Source organism: Cynocephalus volans, chromosome 3 (genome assembly GCF_027409185.1).
Source record: "Cynocephalus volans isolate mCynVol1 chromosome 3, mCynVol1.pri, whole genome shotgun sequence".
Lineage (NCBI taxonomy): Eukaryota > Metazoa > Chordata > Mammalia > Dermoptera > Cynocephalidae > Cynocephalus > Cynocephalus volans.
The window spans coordinates 155906760-155920188 of record NC_084462.1 but is presented as its reverse complement, the minus strand read 5'-3'; the positions used below and the strand labels follow the sequence as shown (position 1 = coordinate 155920188).

Here is a 13429-nt window from a genome sequence, read left to right as displayed (position 1 = left end):
GAAATTTAAAGTCTTGTTCCTGGTTTTTTGTTTGTTTCATTGCCTCTTTAAAAAGTTAGAGACTTTAAAAACTCAGTTCATATATGAAACCAGTGAAATGGTGAAAGTACCATGAGCTTGATTTTTACCTTTTTTTTTTGGCAGCTGGCTAGTATGGGGATCCAAACCCTTGACCTTGGTGTTATCAGCACCACGCTCTAACCATGAGCTAACTGGCTAGCCCCTATGAGCTTTTTTAAAATATGATTTTCTCTTTTTGTATTTTATAAGGTCTCTTTATTGTGAAAGCAATTGTCCTATCAAAATGTAGCATTTGGGCTGAACCCGTGGCTCACTCAGGAGAGTGCGGCACTGGGAGTGCAGCAGCGCTGGGGAGCGCCGAGGCTGCAGGTTTGGATCCTATATAGGGATGGCTGGTGCGCTCACTGGCTGAGCGCGGTGCGGACAACACCAAGCCAAGGGTTGTGATCCCCTTACCGGTCACAAAAAGAAAAAAAAAAGAAAATGTAGCATTTATTTTTTCAGCCTAACCAGATGTTCTTTTTTTTTTCCAGGAGACAAGGGTTTTTTTGGTTCCTTTCATATTGTACCTTGGTTTTATTAGAGTATGCTTGTCTAATGGCCTTATAATTTCATTTGGGACCACGACTGATCTTTCTGCATGCTTGTTATGCCAGTCTCAATCTGTACTTCCCCCGCCTTTTAAGATGACTTGATTTGTGGTTAATAGGACTCAACGGACTAAAGTCATATAGATGGAAGAAAAAAAAAGTGAGAAACCAGCTGGTAATGTTTATCTTGACTGGGATGCTATACAATATGTAAGATGTTGCAATGAGAATTTCCACTTTTGTATTTCCTGACCAGCCTGCTCAAATTGGCCTTCATATCAATGGAATGATTTTCCTCATTTTTTAGTACAGGAAGCAAATTTGTGCTCATGGAAGAAAAGGTCGTTTGCCAGCAGCCCAGGAGTGATTGTTACAGGAGCAATGAAAGTATTGCATTCATTAGTATGTGCCTCAGAGAATGTTCAGGGAAAGCCTTCGCTCATTTTCAAGAGTTACGTAATTGGAACCCTAAAGAATAGGCACTACTGTCTAAAAATGGCCTTTATCCTTCTAAATACATATACGCAGAGGTTTCATAGACTGGGAGACATGACTTTAGAAAGGAGGGTGTTTTCAGGGGATTTTTGAGGCTGTCAGGGCTCTGCCTCCAGGCCCAGTGGGGTGGCATGGCCTCGAGCTCTGCCTCCACTCTTGACAGCTGCATAGAAGCCAACTGTCCTGGGAGTTTTTTTTCCTAGATGACTGGTAAGGGGATCTTAACCCTTGACTTGGTGTTGTCAGCACCACGCTCTCCCAAGTGAGCCACAGGCCAGCCCTTGTCCTGGGAGTTTTAAAAATCTTTATAGGTCAGACCAATTTGTGGGATTTAAAAAAGTGTTATAATACCTCTTATTAGGATGATGGGGTACGATTTCAGAAGGTTTTGCTATATATAATCCCAAACTACCATTTTCTTGAGAGTGGCAGAGGACTAGAAAAAGTTCTCCATAATTTATGTAACCAGTCTTTCTGGCTAGCCTGACTCAAGCAATGTAAGAGATAATTATCCTATTTTAATAACTTATAAACTCAGTAGCATGCATCAGCATAAAAACAACCTATTAGCCAAAAATATCTAATAGATTACTTTTATTGCCTGTTAGGGCTTCGTTTTGTTCAGTTTTGTTTTCAACTCAGGTGCCATAAGAACAAAGATATATTTAATTTTCTAATACATAATAGTAATCATTAAAATCAATATGATGTGTTAAAATTTATGAAGTAATTTTTCACATACCTTATCTTTGAATTTCTTGACAACTTGTGAGATATGGTGGTATTCTCCCCATTTGACAAAGGGGAAACTAAGGCTGAAAAATAGTAAGTGATTTATCTAAGATCACACAGCTAGTAAGTGATAAAGCTGAGAGTGGTATCCAAGTTTTCTGACTTCAATTACAACAATAATCATTACCATTTATTGAGGGCTTACTATATACCCAGTGCTTTGTATACATTATTTCTGATCCTTACAAAAGCCTCTTAGGAAGCTGGTATCACATTTTTACAGTAAAACTACCAAAGCTCAGGTGTTAACCAGTTTGCTGAGGACCTAGCTAAGAGAGCCAGAATTCAGACCCAGGTCCATGCGACTTCAAATTGCACCCTCCTTCCCATTATTTACCCCATGCTGCCCCATATCATATATCTTCAATTTATTAGAAACTCATTAGTTTGTAAACTTAGTGGTTCAATTTTACTAGATTCTGGTTGAAATGTAACTATTCTTGAGAGTTCTGATTCGGGTGACATCAAAATTTTATTGAGAAATAAAGGTGCATATGGCTGTCTCTGCCTTCAAGCTTAGCTTTAGTTAGGGAGAGAAACAGGGAAACTGATGATAGAACATGGTGACTTCCTCTAGGTTTAGAGATCACTGAGCCACAGCTAGTCACAGCTAGCTCTTATTATTGAGATATGAGGTGATAACAATTCTGCCATCAGAATTAAAACTACAGATAGCAATAAGAGCTAGTATCAGAAAAGCTTAAGGCAAAGCATAGACCATAGTGCTAGAATGAAGGGGAGAACAGGGAGGGAGTTCAGGCAAGGTCCAAAACCTAGCTGGGGATCCAGAACTCCACAAGCAGTGAGAATGGAGAGGTTCTAGCAGTCAGAGGTCAGAGCAAGGTAACGGGTCAGACACAAATGAACAGCTGGGATCTGGGCATAACAGACTGAAAAAACCAAGGCAAGCAAAACAGGGGTAGAGCAGAAGGGGGCCCAAAGCCAAATTCTAGAGATGGGTAGGGGGCTGAGGAACCCACGCCAAGTGAGAAAAACAGATGTGGCTCATCAGATCCTAGAGAGACCTGACAAGGCAGCTCCGCTGAAGCTTCAAGTGGGAACCAGTCACAGCACATCTGAATGAAGGAAGAGCAGTTTCTGGCACAAAGAACCAGGCTCTCACTACCTGTTTTCCACCCAAAGTGTCACTGTATCCCATCAAAGCCCTTTACAAAAGCAGCTAACAAAGAGAACTGACTGGTACGTTACCACTATATATCATGCCCATTTCACACTTTCTCAGCTGAAGTTGTTCATCAGCAGTGAGATGGCAAAAAGGTGGGCCCAGAAGAGAAGAAAAGAAGGAAGTCTGGGAAACCAAAATCCTGAAAACACCAAATAAACCCTTCTCTCGTTTTCCTTCCAGCTCCCTATTTATTAATTTTTTTCATCATTCAGTAAATAGTGTGTCCCTTCTAAATGTATTGCATCAGAAATTGTGGAAGATATAAAGAAAAAAAGTTATCATGTGGCTTATGATTTTTCAAACCTTTGGATCATTTTCACCCCGTGCCCATTTTTTACAAAGTACTCAGTCTTATCCAGAAACATCTGATAAAGTTCAGGCAACCTGATCAAAGCCTGTGGGAATCTCAGTGTCTTTCATATTGGAATTTATTGAGCCAGTAAGCTAGCATGACTCAAGCAGCAGTCTGAAGAAGTGAAATTTGGCTAGACTTGCCTGACATTAGCCTTATAACTTGCTCTTGCTTGTTTACTTCAAAAGCAAGGAATAGCCAGTGATGGCCCCCTCACCCCAAAAGAAAGGTGCTTTGGAGTAAGCTTTTGCTATTAGGACATAGTTTATCATTATGCAACATTGCATTACCTCCCCTTTATATTAGTTAACTGCAGAATTTCACATGCAAATTATGAATTTTAGGAATCTTGTCATGTTTGTTTTTCTTCACTAAGTAGCGTCCTTTCTTCTCTAGGCAGGTCTTTATTCTTAATGTAAAATGCCTGAGAAAACACTACTGAAAGGCTCCTCTTCAGCACAGTATTTAATAGAAACATCAAGCAGTCACCGTTTCAAGTGCAGTTAGGCTCAAGGCCTACCCTTCATTGTGTGAGGGATGTGAAGAGACTGAAAGCTTAGACTACAGCTCTTTATTAATAATTGCGTAGCCATTACACAATATCCTGGAACGGCTGTTTGGCGAATGAAAGAATAATTCAAAGCAAAGTAAGCCAGTATAAAACACTTCCAAACCACACCAGAACAGCTTTTTTGTGTCAACTAGGTGTATGTCTGCAGAGAGAGTTTTTGCGAGACAGGCGGACAGTATGAGGCCTTCACAATGACATCACCATATGGTACTGCCTTTATGGCAAAGCAGTTCTGGTGTACCGACTTCTACATAAGTAGTATTATGGAGTCACACTGTATAAGAGTCACGCAGGGATGGAACTGTGTGACAGGCAGCCTTCATTAACCCAAATGATGCAATAGATTGCTTTGGGAAATGGTTTTGAAGCACATCTGTGAAACAAGATCCTATGGGTACCAGCATTTATTTCTTTGAGGTATCACTCTACACTTAAGTTTTCTTGGTAGATTATTTTTCAAAGACTTCTTTTTCGAGGCTAAATTAGGAATCTCTGCTCCCTATTTGAGTTCCAAGAATTGCGCCTTTCCTGCCCTCTGCCCAAACTGGAAGATATAAACCGTGGGAAAAGTGTCTTTACAAACTGCATTATCTATCTTGGTTTATTTAGCATATTCAGGAAGACTTTCACATTCATGGAATCCTATTTCCATTAATTTAATCCTGTCCAAGCTACAAGAGTTTTTTCTGAGCTTCTGGTTTCTGGCTGCACACGAGCTGATAGGTAGTGAGTCGACATGGAACTCCTGTTTCTCCCTCTTCAGTTCACTTCTCTCTTTCCAATATTTACACCTCCTTAAAGAGGAAGAGGGAGAGAGGGAAATAGAAAAAGGAGGCTTTGGGGGGTTTACTTAATTGAGGTCATGAAGATTCTAAAGAATACACATTCCTGCAGTTCTGTTCTAGGCACTGTAAGAGTTGACCAAAGAGACAGAGCTTTCACCTCATAACCTTCATCCATCTCAGTTGCGCCTGGGAAGGATGTTGCTGCTAATTTTAGACACACAGACTACGATGCACAAAGGACAAGTATCATAAAGCATTTTTGGAGCCAGGAACAGATTTAAATTCCTTGACTCACTGCTGCTCTTACTCCAAACCACACAATTGTACCCAAGTGAATTGCTGTTAGAACTGGTGCCTTCAGAGGAGACAACTGTTCATAATTGGTAGCTTAAGCCACTTCACTGAGAAAGCGTAGGTCCTAGATGCTTTAAGAATAATTGATAGACTGAGGCCTGAGTGAGTCAGGCAAGTCATAGCTTTTAGGTCAGTCTAAAACACGACTGACCCTCTTCAGTCTTGGTCCCCTCTCAGGAAGACGGGAGGCCTAGGGCAAAGATCTAGCTCAACTTAGTGTCAAAGAGTAGAGCCTTTCCCTCATAACCTGCCCTGATCAGTTATCAAATCACCTATTAAGATGCCTTAGGGTGCTTATTTCTTAAACACGCAGATTCCTAGTGCTTGCTCCCTCCTCCACCCCACAGACAGTGCCACAAGACGTAGGAGGCCAGCCTTGTGACAAGCATCCCAGGGGGATCCTCTGCTTTGGACCACTAGTTCCTAAATATGGCAGATCTTCTGGATCACCTGGGGAGACTTTAGTTAAAAACTGTAAATTACTAAAGTAGTACATATTAAGAACAGAAAAAATACATAAACATATTAAATAAAATTAGAAGATGTCTGCCTGCTTGCCACTGTTTGGCATTATTCTTACAAACTTTTTCCCTATGCATGTACATATAATTTTAATGAAATGAGGGTCATGTTGTACATAATACTCTACAGCTTGGGTTTTTTTCTAGCTTGTTTTTAATTAACAGTATACAAAATGGATTTCTTTACAAATCTATCCCATTCTTTTAATTCAAGGTTCGCAACTCAAATGCCTACAGGGGTTAGGCAGATAACAAATGAGTTAAATGGATCTGATAGGAACTTCAGAAAACTGGAGGTTTTCCATCTAATGGGATGATACTACCCAGCTACAGCTAATTACTGCCATTTGGGAATGTGAGCCGAGTTGCCAAGTCTGAATTTTCAAGGAAAGTAAGAAATCTGAATTTTTAAAATGTGCAATCTCCCAATTTTTAAATATTGGTGAATTTAAATTAAATGCTCGGTGACACCAGCCAAAATGTCTTCATTCCAGACACTGCCTTCAAACCATCCTTTTGAAATTTCTATTGCAGTGTATGCATAATGTTACACAGTGTAAATGTCATATTTATTTAACCTTTCTCCTATTGCTGGACACTTAGGCTGTGCCAGTACAACTGCTACATGGAGCAGTCTTATATATGTCTCTGTGTTCTTATACAAATAATTCTAAAAGTATAGGTTCTAAATTGCCTTCTAAAAGTTGTACTAATTTATAGTCCAATTAACAGTACATGAGAGGGTCCTTTTCTGGAAAGCTTTAACCAGATTCCCACGTGCCAACCTGGAGATCAGATGCAATAGGTCTGAGATGGAGCCCCAGACTGTATTGTTTTTTAATCTCCCAGGTGATTCTGATGATCACAGAGGTTTTAGAACCACTGTCTTAGATTACTAACAAGTTGTTTGAGGCCACTTCCAGTGAATTATAAATGAAACTCAATACTTTCATTTGTTCTTCTGTTTTAGACTGTTCCCTCTAATTATAGCCTCTATGAAAACACAAAAAGGGCTCTGCTGCTGCTGTTTCAAGCAGGCCAATCAGAGCAGGACAATAAACCAACCAACTCAGGAACATTCAAGTAGCTTTTATTGGCACAGCCTAGGAAAAGGTGTGGTAGCCAATTCTGAGCAAAAATCTGTATCCCAGCAAGATATTCAGTGTTATGTTTAACATACCACTGAACCAGAAAGTTTAAGTTCCTGAAACACACAACCAGGTCACTGAGAGGCTCCAAAATCAATAGGTTAAGCCCTGCTGCTCTGTTAAGACCTGAAAGGCAAGAAACAGTTCTGGACGTGTGCTTTTGTTATGGGATTTAAAAAGGCAGGATACGGTACCGAGTCTTTTTTAGGTTGACTCCCGTTCACTCCCTCACTGCAAGGAGGATGCAGCAGCAGCACTGAAGTCTCCGCTCCATTCTGTGTCTGCCTAAGCAACTTCTGCTTAGGACGAGGGGTGGTCATAGGACATGATCATCAGGATGGTAGAGTTCACTCATCAGGCGGTAGATGTAGGAAGGTGCATTCCCGCCAATGTTGAAGATAAAGAGGGTAATGAGCTCTGGGGGGACGTAGTCGAACACAGGGCAATGAACGCTGACCTTCTCCAGAATGTCCCCTGAAAGGCAACCACATGTGCTAAAGATAAAACTGAGGATCCTACTCTAATAATTGAGTAGCATATAGATTCTAGGCTTGATAATGCCGGCAAGGAAGGGAAGCTACGGCAAAATGCAAACCAGAAGAGATGACTTCAGATCATAATACTCCCTGCTTAAAACTCTCCAATGCCTTTGCATAGCCCTTAGAATAAAATTCTAACTCGGGATTGCAACCTTCAAGATCTGCCCCCCCACCCCCACACTAATAATTTGTACCACTCTCCCCCTTGCGCATTATTCTCGTCACATGGCCATCTTTCTCCAACTGGCCAAGCATGCACCCATCTCAGGGCCTCGTACCAGCACCTGGAAAAGTCTTTCCTGATCTTCACATGGTGGGCTCTATTCATTCAGGACTCAGCTGAAATGTCATCTCATTGAAACCCTTCTCCAATCTAAGTTAGTCCCCTAGCCACTTTCCATCACATCACCCTTACTTGTTTTCTTCCTAAAACATTTCATGACCTGACATTTCCTCATCTGTCTTCCACAATAGAATGCAAGCTCTGTGGGAACAGGCATCACCCCAAAACTAGCTAAATGTATTTTGTCTCAGAACAAATTAACGTGGACTAGATCAAGTCCCCATGCACTCTAAACTGCTGAAGAAAGCAGTCCCCACAAGAAATATGATTAAAAAACACAACCTGACAGCATTCAATGCTACTGACCACCAAAACAAAAAGACAAAAACATTTGCACACACAAAACACACACATATACACACACACACACAACTTCTATACCTTCTGTGAAAGGCAGGACTTCCTCAGGAGCCACAAACTTGTGAAATGAATCTTCTTCATTGGGGAACTAGAAAAGGAAAAAAATTTTTTAAATAGAGACCCAGCAATTCCACTCCTAGATATGTACCCAAGAGAAATGAAAACACGTCCACATAGAAAACTTACACATAAATGCTGGCAGCAGCATTTTTTTCACAAAGCCAAGAGATGGAAACACCCCAAATGCTTATCAACAGACGAATGGATAAATAAATTGTGGCATATCCATACAATGGAATATTTACTCAGCTTAAAAAGAAAATTCTGACATATGTTACAACATGGATGAACCTTGAAAACATTATGCTAAGTGAAAGAAGTCAGACACAAAATGTCACATACTGTATGATTCCTTTTATATAAAATATCCAAAATATGCAAATCCATAGAGACGGAAAGCAGGTCAGTGTTTACTAGGAGATGGGGAGAAGGGGGAATAGAGGGTGGTTACTTAATGGGTACAGGGCATTTTTCCAGGATGATAAAAAAAGTTTTAAAACTAGAGAGAAGTAGTTGCACCATGCTGTGAATGTACTAAATACCACTGAATTGCACATTTTAAAATGGTCAATTGTATGTTATGTGAATTTCAGCTCAATTAAAAGAAAATGAAACATATAAATAGGCCGGTGTTTCCAAAGCAAATAGCTTCTATCACTGATGGCTCTTCCCTTACTGCTTGTATTCAGGCTACAGAGACAGGCCCTGGAACAATGACAAATAAAACTAATTCTATGATCCTGTTTTCAACCTGCTTAGCATTTTCAGAAATTGTCAGGGCAATGCAGACAGGTGATAACTGTAATCAAAGGGTCTTTCCCAACTGTGTATTGTCCTGATGTTATAATTTTGACTTCCTAAAGTGGCACGTTATTACTATCAATTGTTATTCCTGGATTAAGACTTCTTTGGCTCTTTCCAGCCTCCGCTGGTCTAATCCATTGAGTAAACACAATAAAAAGAGGCCCTGAAGTGAGTAGGTCAAAGGCCCAGAGTTCAAGCCTACACTTTGGGTGCTGGTGACCAGCTAGAGACAGACAGACATACCTGCGGGGAAAGCTTGAACATAGGTGCACAGACGATGAGAGGGGTAGAATGATGTTTCGCTGCCAGTGCCAGAGTGTGAGTCCCTGTCACAGCTCTTAGGGCACCATTGGCCAGGATAGTCTTTGTGCCAATGATCACCTTTGGGACAGAAAGAAAAATGTAAGCCATCCAGGGGGTAAAGCCTTACAAGGCCTTTGGCCACAACCAGCTGAATGTTCAGGCCTCAGTCTTGGCATCCTGAGGTGTCACAGACCAGCAGAGGAGAAGGGATCCTAGGATCAATACCACAGGTTCTAGCTTAAAAGTGGGTTCCAAGGAAAGAATGAATGTGGAATGTGACAGTAAACTGCAATACCTACTACTCTTAGCCCTGTCTTTTCTGGGAATCTGCACACCACACTTCCTGATAAGCCAGGAGGCTTTTCCATTCACCCACCACTGCCAAGCTCTCTGAGCACAAGGCAGGAGCCCTGGAGCCAAACCCTAGCAGCTGACACTCTTAGATTAGTTCAGCTCCTTTCTTTTCAATGCTTTAATCAAATTTAGAGGCTATTCCAAGTGAAGAACAGTGAGTGATGCAGATAAAGGGAAAAGAAATTCAGTTAAGAGACTAAAAAGGCCTAAGTATGTAGTTTCAAAAGGTGCTAGAAACTTTCTTCTCTTACCATGCAAACTGTAGGAGGAGGAAAAAAAGTAAATATTTTGGAAGTATAATCATCATGAATTCAACATAATAACTCCAAATACACCCACCTTGTTGACTCTTGACATAACAGCAAAGATGGCAGCATCAGTCATGACAGTCGTCTCAATACCTGCTTTGGACAAATTGACGGCCATTTCATGACCCTGCAATAGGAGGAAAAGGCTGATGCTGCAACAGTGAGAGATATAGTGAAAAGAGTTCTCAAATATAACTAGATCTGGGGATTTCTGTGATGTGGGCATATCCAGCACACAATTTCCAACAGATACATTTTTCTGCCCATGGTAGGTATTTTCTGGAAAGATGCAGTGAAGCCCTAGGGAAGCTAATAAATGCATAATACACCACAGCAGCACTACAGCAGCCACAAAACTGGAAATACCACTTGTTTACATGCCTGACAAGATAGCTCCTGGCTCGTTATTTTACAACATCCTACATCCTTACATATATCCTTTTTGAGAATTATTATTTACTTAGGGATTGAGTGAGGTCAGATCAAGCATCAGCCATCCCCAAGGTCATCTACCCTATTTTAATTCCTAAAAGAACCAATACTTACCTTTCGTTGGACCCAGGAGTTCACCCAACTTTCTTAAACCAATGTTTAAGAATGTTCACAGGATGAACAACTTGAAAATTCCCTCAATGTTTTACTTTATCTTCTCAATGTCTTTCTTATCAGCTCAAAGTTGGCATGGACTCCACCACCCATCCTTTCTTTATTCCCACTTCATTTATCATTTTTCTTAGCAACTCCAGCAGTCCATTTACCTGGCAGAAAGGAGCACACTCTGCCACAATGACGTGGAATTTTCTCTTTCGGGCAGCTTCTTTGAGGAAGGCCTCTACTGTTCGGGAGAAGCCAATGGTCATGATCACCTCGTTGGAGTGGATGTGTTCCAGAGCCTGGGCGGCAATGTTCTCGGTTGTCCCTTCTGCAAGAACAATTTTGCAAGGAAAGTATGAAACTACCATGCTACATCATGGAGAGACATGACAAGAATATGGAAAGGGACATCTACCCTTCCCATGCACTGCCCACTTAGCAGATCCTGGTACCACAGGGTTAACGAGCTTAAAGTGAAATGTCATGATTTCTTAAAAGCCCCACTGCACTGGGACCTTCTACCTCCCAAGTTCTCAGCATGCCTTCTTTCCTAACAGCAACCCTACTCATCAACCACTTCCTTGCGACTGCACCAATTCCTTACGACTGATTTTGAAGACAAGGAACTCAGGCAAGAAACAGCAATATGGGAAATCCTAAAGTGCTGAGAGTGGAGTAAACAGAACTTCCTCCTAATAGAACTCTTCCTCCAAAAGATGGCCACAACACCTCCACCTGAGAGAGGGAGGCCAGAAAAGAAAAACGGGGGAGGAATTTGGAAGCAGCAGCTTGGGGCACAAATAGAACCTAGCTGCTTCGTCCTCTGAGGAACTCTGATTGTAACGAATATCTGCAGGTCTCTTGGGTGACAAAGACAAGGGGGATGGAGGTAGTATATGTGTGTGTGTGTACAAAAAATCAAGAGGAAGTTTAGTGAAAGAGGGTCTATCAAGCATGGTTTTAGGGAATTCATTTTCTTTGAAATGAAAACAAATCTGTTGTAATAAAGTCTTTGCCACAGTGGATTTACAGTCTATAAAGTGTTGGTCTGTAAAGAAAAGTAGAGTGGGTTACTTTAGTCCTGATGCCTGTTCCAACTCGTCCTAATCGGGATGGAGGACAAACCTCTGAGAATCAGAGGACTGGTAATCTCCCATCTCTGCTGATGAACAATTTCGAGAGACTTCTGGTTCCTCATCTGCCTGCGACCTGTCCTATCCACCCAGCAATCAGGCCTCTTACCGAGCTCCACTAGCAGCTCATTAATCGCCTCAATGATGTTGGACTGGAGTTGGGCATAATGGAAGCTGAAATCCTCGCTCAGACCTCCGGATGTCAAGAGTTTGTGCAGGGACTCCTGCTGATCGCTCTCATCGCTGCGTCCGTGGAGTCTACGGAGGCAACAAGAACCAAAAGAGGGAGGTGGGGAGGAGGTGTGCTCAGGTAGGTAAACTGCTCAGCTACAATAAAGGCTCCACGCAGGGAAAGGGGCTCGTGCAAAAAAGTGTCACTCTGTCCAACCCCGAGCCAAGGACGTGAGCCTGACCTGCCATACTCCTCCCGGATGATCTTGAGCACCCTCCGCACCATGTTGCCGACGGTGGTCTCAGACGGCTGCGCGGCCGTCATCCTTCTGCCCTCTCTGCGGATCAGCTCCATCAGCTCCCCTGCCGTTTAAGAGAGAGACGGTGAGTGGGGCCAGCGGGCGGTGAGGCCAGGGCGACTTTGCAGCCTTGGGGTCGGGAACGGAAAGAGGCCGGGGACGCGGTCTGGAGCTAGGCCTGCCTCACCCGCGTTGCTCCAGCGGTGGTCGGTGATGATACGGCGCAGCAGCCCCAGGGTCTCCCGAGCCATGTCCTCGGAGCTGCGCTGCTCGCCGCCCCGTTTCAGGATCTCCACAAAGCTCTCGATCCTCTCGGACAAGTCCGAGCTCTTCGCCGCGGCTCCCGGCATCTCGTAAGCACCCGACTTCACCTGCTGAATCCACACCTGGGAGACCCCTGGGCTTGCACTTCCGGGGCGGGTGAGGTCGGCTTCCGCTCTGAGAGAAAAACTCCAATTCGAGAGGCGGAAGACCACGCCCCTCGCTACCGTCTCCCGCCCCCTCCATCTTTCTGAGCCAATCAGAGACGTGGAGCTTTGGGGGTTGTTACAACTGAACGTCTGCCGCCCTCAGAGGCTGGAGGACCGGAAGTGGCCTTTCCTGGGTGCTCGGACGCCGAACAGAAGTGATCCGTCTGGCGTGAAGAAGGTGGCTAGTCCCGTTACTATGGGAACAGCAAATCTCTATGTCCCCCTCCCCCCCTCGAACCACGACCCGAGACTAGGTTGGAGGAGTTGCCGCCTTACTTCCTGGTGAACCAGCTCGGTGTTCTGACACAGACGCTCTGAGGGCGCGTCCAGGGCCCGCTGCCCCCTGGGCAGACGCTCCATCATAATGCTGTCACATTGCATGGTACTGTTCGCGCCTGTGTTTCTAATAGATTCAGCGCCCTGAGAACAGGGACCATAACTTTTTTTGCCTTTGTATTCCCAAGACCTAGAATATTTAACAGAGGAAACAGGGATGAGGAGACTACCCACCAATAAGGAGATAAAGTGCGAGCTAATACTGGAGTAAGATGTCTTCTCTTTGGACATACTTGTGCTCCCACAGAGGCCGGAGAGTATAACATAGTAGTAAGAGCTACCATTTACTTAAAGCTTACTAGCTGTGGGGCACTGTGTGTGAATTGTCTCATGTAACACAACTCTGTGAGATAGGTCCTCTTATCCCCATCTTAAAGATTGGGAAACAGACCCACAGAATTTAAGCAGTTAGTAAGGGAATGACTTTATACTTAAATCCAGGTCTATCTGAACCCAAAGTCTATGTGGAATAAAATCTCTATTTCCTTAAGATAAATTCACATTTTTGAGACCTTTGTTACAATTGACAAATTGCCCTCC

The 13429-nt window shown here is 42.9% G+C and overlaps 1 protein-coding gene across 2 annotated transcripts; it reads right to left on the bottom strand.

The window, feature by feature from the left end:
- Positions 1-6741: 6741 nt before the first annotated feature.
- EIF2B2 (eukaryotic translation initiation factor 2B subunit beta) lies at positions 6742-12507 on the bottom strand. Of its 2 annotated transcripts, XM_063090612.1 has the most exons (8): positions 12271-12507; positions 12027-12147; positions 11723-11871; positions 10645-10808; positions 9918-10013; positions 9165-9302; positions 8079-8145; positions 6742-7289 (listed from the first exon to the last, which is right to left on the bottom strand). In XM_063090612.1, exons 1-8 carry the CDS (start codon positions 12431-12433, stop codon positions 7132-7134), a joined length of 1056 nt encoding a protein of 351 aa, XP_062946682.1. In that variant the 5' UTR covers positions 12434-12507; the 3' UTR covers positions 6742-7131. The 2 variants fall into 2 exon arrangements, with proteins under 2 accessions (XP_062946682.1, XP_062946683.1); XM_063090613.1 differs by lacking the exon at positions 9165-9302.
- Between the last annotated feature and the right edge of the window lie 922 nt (positions 12508-13429).

What these genes read in the sequence shown, in the direction of transcription:
- EIF2B2 (XM_063090612.1), bottom strand. Translation starts at nt 12,433, where the DNA reads ATGCCGGGAGCCGCGGCGAAGAGCTCGGACTTGTCCGAGAGGATCGAG. An exon ending in CCACCGCTGGAGCAACGCGG is followed by an intron (nt 12,148 to 12,270) that starts GTGAGGCAGGCC and finishes CTTAAACGGCAG; the next exon opens with GGGAGCTGATGGAGCTGATC. An exon ending in TGAGCTGCTAGTGGAGCTCG is followed by an intron (nt 10,809 to 11,722) that starts GTAAGAGGCCTG and finishes TTGTTCTTGCAG; the next exon opens with AAGGGACAACCGAGAACATT.